General features: G+C 39.2%; 1 protein-coding gene across 1 annotated transcript in view; it reads left to right on the top strand.

Moving 5' to 3' along the window:
* The window catches only part of Pou6f2 (POU class 6 homeobox 2), a 468024-nt gene that overhangs the window by 216160 nt on the left and 231691 nt on the right, over positions 1-20173 (top strand). The window contains exons 3-4 of the mRNA XM_057787835.1: positions 10074-10165; positions 13097-13325. Of these exons, the coding sequence (XP_057643818.1) occupies positions 10074-10165; positions 13097-13325 (321 nt within the window). The remainder of the gene's footprint in view (positions 1-10073; positions 10166-13096; positions 13326-20173) is intronic.

Genomic DNA, 20173 nt, shown 5'->3' with positions numbered 1-20173 from the left:
CTATCACCTATTCTATGTGTCATAATTTATTGATATGTGAAAGTCAGTGAGTAATGAGTACGAAAATATTTTATTTACACTTATATTGACAGATTTTCTTCCTTGCACTCATTCTCAGGTGACACCTTACAGGGAACTGTTGAGGATGAGCTGGTCTGTGTCTTAGAGTCAGGTGTATGCCAGGGTTTCTTATTGCATCACACAATATTCATTAGTTTGACATTAATAACATCTTAAGTATCATATACAATTTAGGTGTGCTCCTATTATTGCCCCCTTTGTATTAGGAGTTAGATCTACTTCTTATTCTAATTCCAACACTAGAGTTCTAAATAGAAAGGTGAACTCAGTAAATGGATTTTTAAAACATTTTAACCTAGAGTGTGTAAGTTATGAGCTGAATCAATGCTGGGTTTTTTTTTTTTTTTGGTGTCTTTATATAAGATAAGCAGTGACATACACCCCAATATGGCAACATAGCAAATGGAAATTGCTACACATCAGGTGTTTTTCTGTAATGGAGAAAATATAGTGATAAAAATATTCTGAACAAATTCTCTCCACAGAGCTTTTGTTTCATTTAAATGGAACAAAAGCTACAGAAGAGGAGGACAATAAAGTGATGCTTTGCTAAAAGGATAAAGAATACGACCCCACTCTATTAGTGAAACACACCATGAATGCATTCCAGTTAATAGCATCTTTTTGCAATCACTAATTTTTCAATTACAGTGATGCTATGAAATAAATAGGCTAAGGGAGAGAAAAATGATCAGAAGATACCTGAATTAGACTAGTCCTTTGGCTGGTTTTAGTTGTTTTCAAGCAACCAACTCTTGGGTAAAAATAGAATCTAAAAACAGTTTACTGATAGGGCATGGATTGACATTTTCAGACTCGAGAAATGCCGAGTGTTATTGGGAAAGCAATGTTTCATTATCCCAGCTCTAGAGGTATTAGAGATTCATTCCTGGTGTGGTGTGCAACATCCTTCTCTTCCAGCTGTGTTCTGTTGTGCTGTTAGAGAGGCTCTATTACAGTAAGGGGCTGCTAACTAGGTGTGATGCTACAGTTTCATGCCATGTGATTCCTCTGGGGTATTTCTTCCTGTCTGTGAGTCCTAAATGACCTGACTTTCACCAGTCCTGAGCCACATGCAAGCATGGCTGCAAATGCCACTCTTTAGGAGCATCTGAGAAGAAATGCAGTTTTATTTCCTCTTTAAGGGTTTTTAAATTTTTATGCTCCTCCCTTTATTTTTAAGTGGCACCATGGTTACTTTTGTAGGGAATGTAGCATTCTGAGAGAAAAATAGCAAAAATGGATGAGCCAGACTCTTCACGGATCCTCACAAATAGCAGGACAAAGATACAAATACAGAGGAGAAAGTGGTTAGAAAATTTGTCATAAATCACAGAGCTTTGGTTCTGTTGTGATTTGTGGAGGGCAAATATGCATCTTTTTAAGAACTTGGGCAGCTCCTCCTGCTGGAAGTCTCTTGACTGGTGTCTTGATGTGGTTATTACTGGGGTGAGGACCAGAGGGGCTCTAATTAGACCCATTCTCTGGAACCCTCCTCTTAACCACTCTTCTCTGTCTTTCACCCTTCTGAGCCCTGGGGAGGGGGGTGGAATTTTAAAAATCTATCAAAATGTATGATCAGTGTTAGGATTCTTAAGTACATCTATGCTTTAAATACCACTCATTTTTTTTTTTTTTTAAAAAGAAAGGTTAGAAGAAGGAGGGAGAGACTCAGAATGGGTGAGTGCGGGAAGACCAGCATTATAAACTCAGAAGCAGTTTCTCTTTCTTGTGCCATGTATAAAAATTGTCTAAGGATTTTTTCCAAATGTAGAGCCGACTTATGCAGAGTCTGAGCCTTGGATTTGGGAAACAGAAGTGAACCCTTCTGACGAGTCCCAGCTAACTCCTTTGCTGCCGGTCATGGGCTCAGGCCTTGACCATGAAACCCGAAAATGCAGCTATCCTTTTAGTTAGATGATTGGATATTTATTACTTAGGTATGCAGCCAAATAAGAGGAAAAAGTAGGACACAAGAGTGTTACCCAATTTTTAATATTCTCCTTTAGTTTGACTATTCTGTGAAACTCCAAAATCTAGGCAAGCGATTGGTCTGTGACTGCTGGACCACCTGCCCATAGAAGTCATAAAAGCAAACACTGAACAGAGAACCACGAGTTCTTGGTTGGAGGTCTCTGGGATCTTACACCATGTCCATTATCAGAAGTGACTGCACCCAGAGGCCAACATTTTCAATTGAAATAATGATGCATTCTGTTATAGCTCGTGCAAATATCAGACCTTAGGCAGTGTCTGGAGGTCTTAGAGAAGCAAGAAATGATGGGAATATCATAGTAACATCAGGCTGGGCTGGGAGATTAGTCTTGCCATCATCATACGATCATCATATAACTAGCCCCATTTGACCTCATGTCCCTTTCAGGCTTTGCTTTCCAGGTATCCACGTGAGACTAAGTTAAGACTCAACAAACTAAACATAAATATTTTCTTTGGAAAGGTTATACCCAGTCAATTCATTATTAGCATTGTTAATGTTAGCCAATAGAAAACAAAATAATATTTTATCTAGAGCTTAATTTTCTGCCAAATGTAACTGGTGATAACAGCCTGTAAGTGACAAGTTGATTTTTCTATATATTTGATTGATTTTGGAGAAAAAAAATTGCTTAAATTGCTCTGTAGACATGAGCAGCCTTCGGATTGAAACATAGATAAAGAGAAGTTTTCCTGATTTTTGATTAAAAATAAGTAACTCCAAATGTTTTAGAAACTGAGTGAGTGGAGGCATTGAGGACAGCCGACCTATAAAATCTTTCAGTTTCGGTGAAGTCATGTTAGGCTGTATCTTAAAATCCATAATAATTTGCATTTTGATATGTGTTTTATTGCTAAACTCAGTGGAGCCGGTGTAGAGAGACTTGGAAGCCTGTGGCCGTGAGACCTCTGCCCTCTCCTTGCCATAGAGGCTTTTTCACCCTTCCTTCTGCTCTTAAGGGACATGGGCTCAATTGGCAAAGTTAAACATTTCTCAGAGTATTCCCACCACCACTGGTCGGATGAGTGGTGCATACCCTGAGGAGATTGCAAGCGTTGAGTATGTCCCCCTCTAGAAGGTTGAGGCTGTGGCTCGAAGGACAAGGGAATTGACTACTAGCCCCAGATCAGGGGCATTTCTTCAGATTTTTCTTTGCACCAAGCACCAAAGCTTGTGTAGCTGACCCTTTCATAGAGCCGGGCATAGATGAACCGTGCCACAGATGAACAGAAAGCTACTGGATGCACAGCACCTGCCTCATCTGTACATCACCGGAGTGCCACCATCAAGAAGAAACACCACATGCAGTGCCATTGTGTTGAGAGTGACCCTGAACAATGAGTGACCTTGCCATTTCTTTGGAGATACGTGTCATATGAGCAAGGCTTTCTGGATTTCAAAGACCTTTTTAAAATCACATCACTTCCAAGTGGCTCAAAATTTGTGATTAAATTGCTCCATCCTTTTTAAGAATATCAGCTTGCTCCAGAGTTTCTAATACCAACCGTATGCAGACATTCACATATGTACATCACACACTCACAGCTCAGCCCAGAGCGGGCCTGCAGGATATCAGGAGATGGCTGTCTTCACCGGGAAGGTCTGACACTTTCCAGGAGACAGCGATACCCAAGGGCCTTGCCTACCCCGAAGTTCTTTATCCGCTAATAGCGTGCCATAGAAGTTTGTTAGCATTGTTGGTTCTCTCTCATTGCTCTTCACCAAGTACAGCCATTGGTCTGGATCAAATGAGTTGGTCTATACTTTTAATAGATAGATATGAAAACAAATGATAAAGCGTGTCTCCAGCTTAAGGAAAATTTGATAAATTATGAGGAAAAAAAATCTTTAAAAGTCTCTGTAGAGTACAAACTAAATCCACATGCAAAACTGGCTGAGTCACTGAACAAAGTCATCAGTAGGTAATCAAGTCCCCATAAGGGATCTGTGGGGAGTATTTGTTCTTCACCTAAATATTCCACCCCTCCCTTTGACTTTCGTGTATATGCAGCCTTAAAATAAAGGTCATCATTTAGTGCTACTGTGAACCTAGACCCTAAACTCAAGAAAAGCTGAGATCCCTTTCCACGGGTCATGTGAGTCACGACCAGTAAAAAGAAATACATTTTTTACATTAACACCATCAGATATTCTTATTCTCTGAGCTTCTTGCCAAAGCACACAAATCCATGTGAATTGATGAATGTGGAATTTAAGATGTCTTTTATAGAGTTAGCCTTATTACTTTAGAGTCTCAAAATCCACCAGCAGTGTGTAGAGTTCTGTACACAAGCATGTGTGTGTCCAGTGTCACAGAGAGATCTCATCCAATGATAAAAAGTGTCTAACGGTGGCTCCACAAATGGTTTTCTATAGACGCTTCCAACACTTCCACTCCCTTTCCGGCATTCAGTAATCTTGAAGAAATTGAAAGAAGGGGAAGTTTCATTTAGACAGGCCTTCTGCCCTACTTAGCTTGGGTTCATCTGCTCAACATGAAATAGTAGTGCACTCAACTGCCCATCTTCTGATAAGTAACCTGGGCATCCCTCAGCTACTGGTGGAAACTGCAGACGATGGGTAAGAATGGTATGAAATACCAGAAGGAGCTGGCATGTCCCTGTGACCGTCATGTGATTATGTTTGTACTAATGCATGGAGGAGAGACCCCCACATTCAGACTTCTGAGGAACCCGATTCATTAAAAATGCATTGGTCCTTAACAAGGGAACTTTCTGTTCTGTCTGTCAAATGACGGCAGACATGGGGGAGCACATTGGGGTGAGCAGTCTGATTGAGGTCCTTTTTTTTTCTCAGTCCCATATCACTGCAGCCGTCACTGTGTCCTCTTTACAAAAAACAGCGTGGGAAGGCTCCAGAAAGGAGTTCCCCCTCATAGGATGAAAGGAACTCCTGTGGAGGAGTCTCCTTCACAAAGGGAGGCAAATTCAAATCTAGACTGCAGCACGCATCTGCTATATTGGAGTCGCTAAGAGATGCTAAGCCTGACTGTCTGTGTTAACCAAAAGCTGTGACAATGAAAAAAGTAAAAAGGGATTTGAAAAACAACAGCCGCACTGTGAGGAATCCAGTTAGAACCATCAGTGGCACCCTGAACTGTGATGAACTGTGAGCTTGGCTGGACCTAGATGGCAGAGTGTGGGAGGCTGGACCCCCACTATCACACACATACACCAGACATTCACGTATTCTCTCTCTCTCTCTCTCTCTCTCTCTCTCTCTCTCTCTCTCTCTGTGTGTGTGTGTGTGTGTGTGTGTGTGTTCCTCCTCCTTTTTCTTCCAAACAGGGACAGGCAGGCAGCATTGGGAGTCACAGATTTGAGATCTGGTGGGAAAGGTGGGCTTGAAAGGAGGAGGATCTCTGACACAGATCCTTGATTTCACATTCCACACTGAGACCCTTTCCCTCTTGGTTTCTACTCCATGAATTACCTGTGAACAGACTGCAATTATAGAATGTGTGTCTTTGGTTCTTCCCCTTTCTGAGCTGGCAATCTCAATCTGATTAAGATCAGAGGACATCCAGGGCAAGGAAGCTGGGAAGGCAAGAGGAATCATGCTGCTCATGACCCAAGGGCTATACACAAAGTCAGTGTTATATGATGACTTAAGAGGTGTGTGGTGATGATGCCAATGGTGTACAATCACACAAGTGGCATTTGATGGTTCAAGTCATGTATGTTGTCCCTGAGCAAAGGAAACTTAAACTCTGCCACACAGCAGTGAAGCCACCCTTCTTTGTCCCCCACTGTCTGTGACCCTTGTGGAGTTTAAGAAATGCCCCTACAAATACCATCTTCCACTCTGTCCCTAGGTTCCTGTGGGCTGTGAAATGCTTCAGGAAGCTCCAATAATTATTCACAGATTTAAGTGGAGCGGCACTAGTGTAAGTCATGGTCTATGAGAGAATTTAGAAGCTACTTGCTAGACTCTTGGCACCATGTTTTCTGAGTGTGTTAGCATGGACTAGCAGCCTATAAAGAGACTCCCATATCATCAGCATCTCATCTATAGATTTTTTAAAAATGCCAATTGTGGGTTGAAACTATTTGGGAAATAATTTTATTTAAGTATGTATAGACTTTTTCTTGTCACAACTGCTTAAACAATACAGTATAACAATTACACAGCCACACCCATTGCATTTAGCATTCTGAGCAATTTAGAGGTGAATTAAATGAATGAAAAAGGATATATAGGTTACATGCAAATGTTAAGCAGATTTAGATAAAAAACTTGAATGCCCTCAGATTCACAGGGTCTGAGAAACAGCTCTCTGCACATTGAGGGAAGACTATTGTAAACATCACATTTTGTAAGCTCTGAGAGACTCAAATATGGAGCTCCATTTCCGACATCGATCTTACGGCACACAGTACATAGTGAAGTACCCTTAGCTTATCTATAAGATATTTCTGAACTATGTACACATAGAGATTAGAATATGTGTCAGTTGGCTTTGATCGGTGAATATTAAAAGCAAATTGAATGGTATGAAATATTACTTTAAGTACAAACTTTATTAAAGTACAATAACCAACAGATGAAGTAGTTATACAGCAAGGATGCAGAGTTTACAATGAACTTACATGTATATTATCTCATATGGCACTCACAGCAACCAGCTTGTGAAGGAAGTACTCTTGTTATTCCTGACTTTCATAAGAGAAAGCTGACGAATAAGCAATTGAAGACAATTCCAAGTCCACGTTCCTAGTGAGGTGGCAGATCTAAATGTAAACCTGGCGAAGGTTAAGATGTAAGAAACCTTGCCTTTAATATTTTTTACCGAACTGCTTCCTATATCTGCTCCAGTCAGCTTTCTGTGACTGTGGCGTAGTGCCTGACAGGGAAGAGCCCTTCGGTCAATGGTCTGTTTTTGCTCCTGTGTTTGGAGGCCACAGAAAGGGAGCATATGATGGACAGGCCCCCTTGGATACCAGAGTTATGGTGGCCAGAAAGCAAAGAGAGCATGAGGAAGGGACCAGCATTCCACTGTTCTTTTCAAAAGCATGCCCTCAGTGGATCAGCTTCCTTCTGCTAGTCATCCTACCTAAAATTCTATCACTCCCTCATTGTTTCACAGGCTGACAGTAAGGCTGTAGGGACCTTCTACATCCATATTGTAGCAATCTGTCATGGGATTGAGATAGAGTTTGTCAATAAACTCATAATTTAAAGGTATTTCCAAGATTTATGCTAAACAGAAGAAAGTAATCAAATGAGTGTCAATGTGTATCTTAAGCCGAACCTCTATTTGTAGTCACTACGTGTGAATGAAATGTCCTGGCCTGAGAGCTCACAGTCAAAGGGGACCATGAGCAAAGAGGATGAAGGCATAAAAGGATGGGACATAAGAAAAGGAAGTGACACACGGTGAATATTATCAAACCACGTTATGCTTTTAGGAAAACATCACACAACATTTTTTTCTGTACTAGTTGCTGACAAAAACATAAAGGTTTTAAAGCACATGCCATTCACCATACAGTTGAAATCGGAGGGCTCCAATGATGTACTATGTTTTCCAGACTCCTGGTCAACTATAATATTTATGTTTCCTTATCTTTGCCATGGAAATGCTCAACCTCAAAGTTTTGCTATCATACAGTAAGTGCTGTTTCAAATCTCTAAAACCTTTAGCCAAAGCCTTTTATTCATTCTGACTGCTGGATTCCCCTCTGACTCCAGCAAGGCCCCTGTACAGGAACTACCTTCCAAGCAAGCAGATTACTTTATGGCCCTACAAGGTTAAGCGTGATACATGTGTTTGGGGAAAATGGAGATGCACGTTAAGGGGAAACATTACTTTTTGATCCAGGCGGGAAAGCATACATAATCTCCTCTAGAGCCTGTGAAAGACTTCATTTTACAATGAAATTGTGTGGAATTGCCCCAGACTGCGTTGAACATGGTTTTTGAGCATAGCCATTCTCAGAACAAGTTGCTGAGCACCAGTTAGGGCCTCAGAGCACCAAAGAATAAATATAAGCAAATGTAATCTGTATGGAATTGTAGAGAATAAACATACACTACTGTTGGCACAGTGCCTGGATGGGACCAGTCCTCAGCCTTACAGTGGGATGTGTTAAGAACAGAGTCAAAAATAGACTCTGAACACATGAAGAAAATATGATGCAAAGGGGCTTATCTTGTTGTAGAAAATTCTGATATCAAGTATATATTTAATTGTTTAAAAAGGGACTTTTAGATTTTTCTGTACATTGTAAAACTTTCCTTTCTGGCATAAAAATCCAGGCCTGAGAAGCTGGAGGAAGCAACCACATTTTTTCTAAGCAGTGAATTCTTAGTCATTTGCAAATTAGCCTAATCTTAATATTTGATCAAAGGCATTATTTGGGAGCTGAATGGAGACCATGAGATTATACTATATAAACTGCTGCCTAGCTTAACATGCCCTGGTTTTCAAGCATAATAAAGAAACTACACATAAAAAATTCAGGGGAAAGCTCTTTTGTATATATGGGGATTGCTGGTATCTTCTGATGGGTCATCTTACTCTTGTTATAAAATGACAGTGATCATTAAAATGCCAAACATATCTCGACAGAATTTGGTTTATAAAATGTCAGCAAGTCTGTGTTTTTATTAGTTTGTTCCAAATCAATTTAGAAATTTCAATAGACTGCTTGTAAGTATTCCCTAAGCAATGTCCATTCCTGACTTTCTGCACAAAAAAATATTACAAATTAATCAGATTTTCAGATTTCTGCATAATGGCTTTGCACGTTTATTGCTTAATCCTATTATAAAATGCTGTTATGATTGACACATCGCTGTGGAAATAGAAGTCAATTGAATAATATGTAGCAGTCAATTTTATTTGTAGCTTAATGTGCTGAAGTATTTTTTCCACATTTCCATTATTTATAAGTCTGTCCCTTTGGAGACGATATAGAAGAATTTGTTTTAAATGAGCCAATAATACCTTCTTTAAAATTTATAAGCATGACAGAATCATATCTTTTTTCATTGGTTGGCCTCAGCATGCCAGTAAACAGAGCCTGAAATGTCTTTCACTTGCTATTCATAGGACAAACACCAGGAAAGTGGATCTTGTTAAGGTTTGCTTAGAACTGGATTTCAACCACCCCAATAGAAAACTCGAAGTAAACAAAAGCCCCCAACAGGGACACTTTAGAAATGGCAGTTTTGTTTATTTTTATTCAAGTATTTGTATTGTTTTTTACTCAAGTATTTATTGTTTCTACCATTACCTGAACCACTTTGGTTTGTCCGAAAATGAAGCACAAATGCATGCAGACAGTGCCCAAGGCTTTAGAGATTTACTGTCTGGGCGCTTGAAATGCAACAGGATCTCAGCATGGAAATACAGCTAGTTCAGTGCCTACCGTAGCGGGTCTCTGTGAATTGATGGGAGACATTTCTTTTTTGCTCTGCACCCAGAAAACTCGCCTAAGGGGACCCATATTCCTTTTAGGACATTGTGGAAGGGAGCGCTAGAAAGGGCTGTGGTTCATAGGGGTCCATCCAAGGCCAGCTTGAAGAGATGGCCTAAGGGAATAGAACAGAACGAAGAATCTCTACCAGGGAACAATATGAGAGAGATGGCCATGTCTGAGACTGTACTTTGGCTTTGGACAACTGGCTTATCTATTATTTGTCTAACCATAACAGACACATTCACACACATGCCCCAAAACATGTGCACATACACACAGTGAACTAGAGTGTGCTTTCCAAACTGATATCTACTGTAAGTCTTTTGGCATATATATAAAAGAATACTGTTTCCTATTGTCTTTCTTTGCTTTCTATCTCCTGATGACTTTGGCCATCTTGAATGTACTATAGCATCATTTTTGCCCTAACTGGAAATACTGAAAAAACACTCTTTTATAAGCATCTATTCCTCACTATCCAGTGATATCACAGAAATACACTGTTCCCAGGCTGCTGTTAATACTAAGGAAGCTTTTCTCTTGAATTCTAGGGGCCAGAGGAAACACAGTCCTATCAGACCCAGGAACTCCTGACCAGCACCAGGCCAGTCAGACCCACCCCCCATTTCCAGTTGGGCCACAGGTCAGTATCTCTCAACTGCTTTCCATTAGGCTGCATTTAGGATGGTTTCACCATATAAATAACCAAATAAATAATAATGAGTTAAATCCAATTAACTCCAACAGAGCAAAGATGGTGATAAATTTTTGTATGAAAAGCTATGTGACTACATTATTTATTAAATACTCTCAAGAAAATATGTGTTTTCAAAAGTCTCTTCTTAAAGGAAAGGTTGGTTTTAATCATGTGGAAATGTTTTTTTTTTCTTTAAAACCTGCTACATCTAGGCTGTTGGTTACCATGCAATTTTTTTTAAAGTAAAACTTTAATGACTGGAGTGTGAAGAAAATTAAGTTATTTCAACCTTACTATAGCCATTTTTGAAATACAAGATGTGATTTAATATAAAAAAGTTAATGCAATTTTAATGCAAGTTCAGCTTATTGGGTTTGACAATACTGTACATCACACATAGCTCTTGCATTAATAAAGAAATACATTCATTATTTTTTAAAGTCCAATATTTGTTTTTTGCAGCCTGGCATGGGTTTATATGGAGATGTAGAACACAATTATAAAAGGCTGGGCTTTCTTTAACCTCTGCCATCTACTGTGAAACTTTCAGAGTTCATCTTGTTTTTAGGGAGAGAAATGCCTGTGCCTTTCTCTCCCCATTGCTGCCATTGTTGTCCCAGGAAATTGATCACATTCAATATAAGGAGGGCTTGCCCAAGTGTAAAGCTTGACTCAATTATATCACTCTTATTCTAGTTGCCATGAAATCTTCCAGTGGCCTCAGATCCTATCACCCATCTCAGAGTCCACACAGCTCCAGACATGAAGACTGTCTATTTGGGAGACCAAAACCTAGATAAATGTCATAGACATGAGTCATTGGCTTCTATGTGTCATACCCTCATAATGACATTCTTCTTACATCATAAGTTCATACGTGTAAATGCTTCTGTACATGTGTGTGCACAGATGTTCCTAGAAGCCCATGAGCTCCAAACTGGTCTAATACTCTAAGTTAGGTAATTAGAATGACAAACTCAAGACAGTGAAGAAGCATAGCACTGTGATAACCTGGAGCAAGTACACCTTATCCTAAGCCCAAAATTCAGTCTTAGAATTCTGCATGTCAAGTCTCCAAACCTGTGGACAGTCTGAGAGCTACTACATGTTTCCCTTGAAGCATTGCACTGATTGGCCACAATATCTTACCTCTAGAAACCTTAGTACCAAGCTACAATTTCATTATTATTCCCTAAGTCTGATTTTTTTTTTCTGCCAAGTAACTTTGTGTTTTTTAAAGGAGGGAGAAAAGTTATTGCTATAAATTCAAAAAAGTGAGCAAATACATTGGGATTCCAGTACCTCTCAAGAGCTTCTTTTAAAAAATCTAGATGGTACTCTAGAGGTATAGACAGAGAATGTGCCCACTCTTATCCCCATTCTTCAAATGAAACAGCCCCCTTTCTCTGAATCTGTTCCTTGTATAGACTCTGGAACAGTCTATCTGGTCTTAAACTTGACGTCTCTATGCAAGAGACATGGAACTTTCAGGAAGTTATGAAACTCTCTGAGTCTCATTGGTAGGATAATTGGAATTTAGGGTCTGGTGATTATAATCTGCCTTTATATCATGTACATATTTAAATACCTTTTTTATGTTTCATCAAAAAGAAAGTCAATCCTCGATAGAGTTTAATATCTAATCATGTAGAGAAAAAATGTGGGATTATGTTTAATTCCACAACTCCCAAAAGGGTGTAGAGAAAACCCTGGATTAAAGACCCTAAGATTAAGTGACTTGTGCTGCCATTTAGCCCGGCCAGAACCACAGTCTTAGTATATAACTCCAGTGAGAACCCTACCCCAGCACTTAAACAAGTTTTGTGCTCCAGTGCTGCCTTTTACACCAAACCATGATTATTCAACCAAGAGTGGACATAAACATCTGTTTTAATAATAACATCTTAATTGGGTGAAGAATATGAAAGAATTAACAGAAAAAAAATTTTAGTATTGTATCTTCGAGTATAAGTATTTGGGTTTCTATTACATTTTATGTCGACATCTCTCACACACATATATGTGTATACACACACACACATTGCCATCTCAATAATAACCACTTGTCTGCTTAGAAACTATCCAATTTCTTTTCATATCAGGAACATATTTTTAACTTTCCTAAATAGATACCAAAATGATCCATATTAATGAATACACAGCACCTCTCTGGGCTTAGCACTATAATATGAACAGCTTCACCATTTATGTAACTTGAAGTATATTGCATAAATTCATACATTTATCTCTTTTACATTTGAATTCTATCTTGAAGCTGTATCCTAAGAGTATATTCTGAGTCAAACAAGGATGAATATATTTGCCGCTCTTGAGATGTATGTGTTTCCAAATTGCTTTCCCAAGGATTATGCCCGCAATCAGGCCCTCTAGCCACAGATGTGTGTGACAGCATTACTAAAGACCTCCTAGCATCCAGAAAATCTTTGACACTATTTTTGTTAATGTAATACTTGAAAACAGTGTGTTATTACTATTTTTGAACCAAAAATAGAATAAAAACCCTACCAAAATCAATGAATTCTTTCTGTAACAACATAGAAAAAATTAGCTGATTGCTATAAATATATGAGAATTGGGATAAAATGAAAATTCAGTTGAATTTGCAGTATGTAAAGACATGGTATTTCTTTTAAAGGTGTTTAAGCATCACGGAGATTATTAAAAATTTGAAAGTTTTCAAAAGTATAAATGCAACATGATGTCAAACTATTCTTTCCTCCCCCCAGTCTTCTTTTCTGGGATGGAGTATGCTTCTTTGCTGCTTGAGAAACCACTTGACTGGATATAATGGAGGCACCGTGCTTTAAAAACCATGTGTTCTGCTGGAAAGTGAGCCAGGTTTCTCCTGTTTTGCAGCCTCTTCTGACAGCACAGCAGCTTGCCTCTGCTGTGGCCGGGGTGATGCCGGGAGGCCCCCCAGCCCTCAACCAGCCCATCCTCATCCCCTTCAACATGGCAGGACAACTAGGTGGTCAGCAAGGCCTGGTCCTCACACTGCCCACAGCGAATCTTACAAACATCCAAGGGCTGGTAGCAGCAGCTGCAGCTGGAGGCATCATGACTCTGCCATTGCAAAATCTACAAGGTAACATCATGCCCAGGTGCTGTGCAGTGTTACACTCGTTCTTCTCTGAAATGGACAGAAAGTCCCCTGAATGGAGAGTGAAGCATAGGGATGTTTCTATCATAAAGGGTATAAAAGGCCTCTGCAGAAAGCAACATTTACAGCTGTTTATGAACGCTGAGCTTACTTAAGCTGTGGTTTTATCAACCCTCATTTCCTCTCATGAACAGCAACTTTTGGGGTCCTCCGGTACTTGTAAGCAATCATAACAGGGGCACACCGTCATTTAAATGTGAAACTGTAGCATTGTTATTTGAAGACACAGTTATAATCTGGCAAGGTATTCAATTTGGCCACATGCAAGGAAAGGTTGGGTGTTGCTTGTATCTGAGCTAAGTGGTTGGGACACCACAAATACAAAATGTCATATGGAATTATTAATTTAATGATTATTTTGCTACTACTTAGGCTTTAGATGTAAGTATTAAATACAGACTGTATTATTTCAGCTTTTTGGTAGAAGCAAGACCTGGTAGAAGGGAGAAGTTTTTCTTTAGAATTTGAAATTTTTAGCTATTCTTAAAAATTTTGATAAGAACAACACTGGTTGTTGTTAGAGAAAGAATAATTATGGTGAGAAATGTTCTGAATAAGAATATAATGTCTGGTACCAAAAAAAAAAAAAAGAAAGAAAGAAAGAAGAAAAATCCAACTATTTACTTTGGGATACTTAAAACAGTTGACAATCCTTATTTATGTAAATGTAAGAATATTTTTGTTTTACAGAATGAATGTTTGTATGGGTAAGTCCTCAGAATAACAATTTAAAGTACTTTTTAAATTGGTCAGATGTTAGATGCTTATATGGTTTTTTAAAAATTGGTTAGAACATTCGTTCACACACTGAAGAACAACTAAGAACTAAAGAATCTTGTTCCTTTGGACCTCTTTGCAGTCTGTATTCTGATATCCCACCTATTGTGGCTACTTCTTAACTTTCAGTCTCATGTTTAAAACAAAGTCTCCCTTATACTGTTAAATTGTGCCAAGAACTTGGCCATTCATAAATCATGCATGGTCAGGATACACTAATGCATGAACTTTGCTTGTTTCAAATTTGAGTGCCTGGGAAGCCAGGAACTTGAGATTAAGCAAATAAAGCAGGAATACACAAGGTGAAAGCCGAAGCAACAAAGTGTAGGGCCAGGCTTCTTAATGTAGGTGGATGATGAAATCTTAATGAAGAAACGGGCATTATCAAAATGCAACCTTCCATTTGGAACATGTGTGCTTATGGGAATATTGAATATTATAAATAAACATCAGCTTGCCGAGCTCCTGGGCTGTGAATTAATTCTGCTTGGTTAAGATGGACACCAAAGTCAGAGTGAAAAAAAGTAAGTCTTTTGTATTTTCACTGTTGGTCAGCATTGTTGGGATTTTTCATACCTCTTATTCTAGGGATTCAAAATCATCGCTGGCCTAGTGTGCAATAAGGCCGTCTCTGCTTTGTTTTCAATGTGAAGTATGGGCTTGTGCTTTGGGCCTTGACTGCTTGGCACTGGTGCTTTCACGTCAAACCTGTGTCTGTGCCCAGGGTAAGGCAGCAGAAGCGTTAACTCCTTTCATCCCTTGGTTCCCTTGGCAAATGTTCCAAACAATATTGTCTTCAGAAGCATATTTGTGTTCTCAACCAAGCTCGTGTCAACCACAGAACTGTGAACAAATACTTTTTGCTTTGAAGTCATCTTTAAAATTTCAGTGATTAAGGGAGGTGATGAGATTATTAATGTGAAACTCTCCATCAGGAAGTCAGCTGACTGGGGGAAGCTTCCCTCATTGGTCTTAACATCAAGCCCCTTCTTCAACATCCTCTCCCTTGAGGTCCAAATCAACATCAGAGAAGGAAGTTCTACTTTTGGTTTCTTTAGGCATTTCTGATCTTTCCATATCCTCTCAACACCCAAACCTCACTAACCAAAGATAGAATCCTCCTGGTTTTACTAGCAACTGGGATATTTCCAAAGAAATAGTATCTTCAGTGTTAAAAATCAGAATATTTCCAGGAAAACAGAAAGATTTAGTTGCCCAATAATAAGTCTGAGGATGATAAGGATGATAAGCAGAACGTTTATCTCCAAGGTGACCAAGATCAGTGTGCATTACTTGAAGAGTAAAGTCAGATGTCACCTTGCAGCCCAAGGACATCAGCATTCAGTCCAAGGCGATCTCGACACCTTTAGGTGACCTTCTATAGCAGGGGCTCTCAACCTGTGGGTAGTAACCCATTTGGCAAACTTCTATCTCCAAAAATCTTTGTGTTATGATTCATAACAGTAGCAACATTACAGTTACAAAGTAGCAGCGAAAATAATTTTATAATCGGGGAGGTCACCACAACATGAGGAACTGTATTAAAGGGTTTCAGCATAGGAGAGTTGAGAACCCTGGTTCTACAGTCGGTGATGATCCTTAGGCAATGCTTTGGGGGCTGAAGCTTCCTGAGTTATATTGAATTGGAGAAGGGCATGTCATGTGGGAAAGTGAACAGATGGCTGGTAGAAAAAAAATCATCTCTAAGGATTCAGTCTACTTTGAGATGGAATGATCTTTCTATATGTCCTCAATTCATACATAACTTTTCTCAATAGTTGTGGTCCTGCCGATGAACACAACAGAATAATCTGTACACACATTTATATAGTCAAAAGTTAGCAAAAAGGGCAGAAGGTTGGTCTCCTTGCAGAACCCACTCCTCATACAATAAACATGCTAACTTCAGCCCAAGGTTTCCACCTTTTTTTGGAGGGGTAGGGTGTTTATTTTGCTAGTTTATTTTGAGATAGGGTTTCTTTGTGTAGCCTTGGCTGTCCCAGAACTAGCCCTTTCGACCAGATTGGCCTTGAACTCACAGAGATTTGCCTGCCTCTGCCTCCTGAGTACTGAGATTACAGGCATGCATCACCACCACCTGGCTTATTTTCAGTCTTTTAAAATGATTGATAAGCCTGTTCATCTGTAATAGACATCCCACTTTCTCAATGATTTGAGTAGTGAAAGTTGGAGGGAGGCTTTTAATTGTAACACACCTAGTCCTAATCATATATGTTATGCTTAGAGCCAGTTAGTTACCTTTTTCCTCTTGTAGAGTATTATGTTTTTAATTCATGATTTAACTTAGCCTGCAAGAATTTTGTCTGATGATTTTCAAGATTTCTTGTCCAATCCTCCCTCTGCCCGTTCTTATAATTTCAAAAGCTAAAGGTTTACTAGGAAGATTAGAAATATGTTTCTAGCATCAGTTTCTGAATGGCTTGGAGCTCAGTGAAACGTTTTCAAATATTTTCCTTTATGCTAATGTGATTGAGAACTTATCATCTATATCCCCTATCAAATAACAATATAGTTCTCAAAGGAGCCCATAATGCACAGATGCATCATGATGAGCGCTGGTGAGGAGATGAGAGTGGTCCTGTTGGACCCAGTGGTTCATTGGACCATCTCCCTTCATGCACACTTGCATCATGATGAACACTGGTGAGGAGATGAGAATGATGCCCCTAGACTCAGTGGTTAACTGGACCATCTCCCCTTCATGCACAGATGCATCATGATGTTTCTATTTCTATGTTTTGCCTTGGTACTTTTTACCTTTCTTTCATTCTGAATGTCCTAATTTCCTTCTTCCTCTATGTCTGTCTGTCCATCTGGCCCCTGGCATCTCCCTATACTCTCCTTTTCTTGAGCCTAAATTCCTCCTCCTACTTATACTTCCTGCCCTGTTCCACCTATACGTCTTTCACCACGTATGGTGACTGTTCAATTTTCATTAAACCAATAAGGTTCCTTAGGCAGGCAAGATAAAACAGCAACACATCTTTCCATAATTAAACAAATGTGACACATCTTTACATAGTTAAATAAATATTATGCAACAAAAACAAATGCAACACATCTTTGCGTAGTTAAACACATATTCCACAACATGGGAGATTACCAGGCCCCATGTAGAGGTGTTTGTTCTTCGTCAATGTGTATTAGAATGTATGCAACCTGAGCAAGCATGCTGAGGGAACATGTTAGACCTTTTGTGCCATGGTTATAGGACAGTAAATCTCTAAGAAAGAAAATTGCTAAGTGCGTTCTGTGCCACATTATTTTGAGATTCATTTAAAATTCATCATCTTACCAACTCCTCTGAAAAGCAGATCCTGTGCTAAAAATAGTGCAGAGTTCCTCAGGAAAGTATCATTTAGTTGTAATGGCAAAATAAAATCTTCTTCCCAGAACTCAGACAAATCTGTTGAGTCTTTTGCTTAAACTCAGTCAGAAAATGAGAACATAAGCTTAGACAGTGTGGGTGTCAGGGACAACGGCAACAAGGGGAGACTGCCTCGGGACAGATGAGCTGGGTTAGCAACCTGTTCTCACAGCACAGACCAGAGTGACCCACTAATCACCATGGGTAGCACAAATGGAGAATATAAATGTGCCACAGAGATTTATGTCGAAGTGTGAACATTCCAGTTAAGTCAGGCAAAACATTTAAATTAATGACCAAAAATACATTAGAGATTGCAGCTTAACCTGAACATGGAAAAGCAATTAGGTTCAAGGCAAGTTTAAAAAGAAATTAGGTCAAAGATGGTTTCTCTGTCCTTGGCGCTGACAGGAATCCCGCCCCGCTTCTCTCTGACTCCCTGGATTAGTCTGCTTCGTGTTGCTGTAAAAGAATCACTGATGTCAGGTCCTAGGTGAACAGATTTCCTCAGTGGGAAATTTGGGAGATTCAAAGATAGAATGAAATTGGATATTTCCATAGATTTGATCTCAGGCGAAGGCCTTTTGGTCCTCCACAATATGGAAAACTAGAAAGGGAATCAGCTATATATATAAAAGGCTAAACACATGGGTTAACCCCATGAACAACCCATTCTCATGAGACTTACACTGCAAGATAAGTATGAACTCCTTCTGGGGATGATGCTCCCACTATCTGATTGCCTTTTAATGTCATCTTCTCCTCTATCAACATTTATATCATTCCTAAACATAGAGATCACCAAGACAATTCCACCACATAGAGATCAAAGTCCCATCCAAGAACCTTTGCTGAACAAGTCATGCCCACCTATAACATTCCCCAAATTAATGACTTCCATAGTAAAGTATTCAGGGATGTTTTGTGTGAGCTGTATTCCATTTCCTTTTTGTTTGTGGTGGTATTGTCTTTACTAAGATACTGCATGTAATAAAATACATGACCCTAAGTGCTCAGTTCAAGAGCTCTGATGATAGCATATAACCTTGCAGCATACATCCACCACAATCAATAAACAAAACATTTTGTCAGGTGGTGGTGGCGGCCTTTTGTCCCAACACTTGGGAGGCAGAGGCAGGTGCACCTCTTAATTCAAGGTCTACAGAGTGAGTTTCAAGACAACCAGCGGTACACAGAGAAACCCTGTCTTGAAAAAGCAAAATGAATAAATGAATAAATCAATAAATAAATCCATTATTCCACCAAAAACCTCTTGTACCCCTTTTCAGTTACTCCTTTCTGTCTAATTTGGCAATTCCAGCTCTGGTAATCATTAGTGTTGTCTGCTCTAGAATGAAAGAAAGAATAGAAAGAAATTCATATTGTATATTGTTTTTAAACTCAGAATTTTATATATAATATATATATATATATCCCTTTGCTTAATCTCAAAGCAGTTTACCATCATTATAATACACCACATCTGTTTTTACACAGTCATTCCAGCATCCTAGTATGCAGACACCCTCAAAGAAAATGTCTTTGGGAGTTGTATGAGGTAGGATTCTTTAGAAGAATAGAACCAATGGAGTATGTACACACACACACACACACACACACACACACACACACACACACACACTACAAAGATACAAAGAGAGGATTCATTGACTAGTTTATATGGTAGGCCTTGGCAATTCAACCCTCTGGAAAGAAAGAGACCCTAATAGCTTCTTAGTCTAAGAAGCTATACCCTTCAGAAAGAGGCCACAATGGCATCAATTAATACTGCTTTTTAACTTGAACCCTTGTAAGGAACCATCCAATGTGTTGTCTGCAGATGAGCAGGAACTCTCCTTTACAGCTTTCCAATTCTGGGGCTCGGGCTGAAAAAGCAGGTCTTCTCCCAGAAGTGCCATTCTCATTGAGAAGGAAGAGAGAATGACAGGACCTCACTGCTCTCCAAGCTTTGCCAGTGACATCCTGAGCATCACTTCCACTCATCTTCTCTTGATCATGGAAGTCTTCTAGTCAAACATGCTACCAGTCACATGGGGGATGGAAAAGAAAAGCTTAGAGAATAGGAAGGAGGAGCTGTGCTGAGAAGCTGCAGTACAAATTGCTCCATCATTCTGACAGGCACAACGCTGAAGACAAGCTGCAAAGCATTGGACTCACATGATCTTTAAAATTCTTGCAGCATCGAAACCCCAAAATTCCATTAGATGAACACATGACTCCATGGAACATATGTGTTAATAACTACTTAAAGTTATGTAATTCAAACAATGAATATAAAATCAGATAACATTCAAAATAATTAGAAGCTACTTAAAATAGCAAGTTAACACTTGTTAAATTATTATTCCTCCTTTAAGCATTTAATTTATTTTTAATTAAAATATGACTACATTGTTTCTTCCATCCCCCTCCTGCCTCCAACCCTCTCATGTCCCCACCATTCCAACTCCATCTCAAAGTTGTGGCTTCTTTTTCTTCAATTACTATTGTTACATATATATGAATAAATGTATAAATTCGACCTGCTGCGTCTGTTTAGTATTGCTTTATGTGTATATTGTTTTAGGGCTGATCTCTTTGTATTGGA

This window comes from Chionomys nivalis, chromosome 13, assembly GCF_950005125.1.
Source record: "Chionomys nivalis chromosome 13, mChiNiv1.1, whole genome shotgun sequence".
Lineage (NCBI taxonomy): Eukaryota > Metazoa > Chordata > Mammalia > Rodentia > Cricetidae > Chionomys > Chionomys nivalis.
Note: the sequence above shows the minus strand (reverse complement) of the source record. Positions and strands in the feature narration are given on the sequence as shown.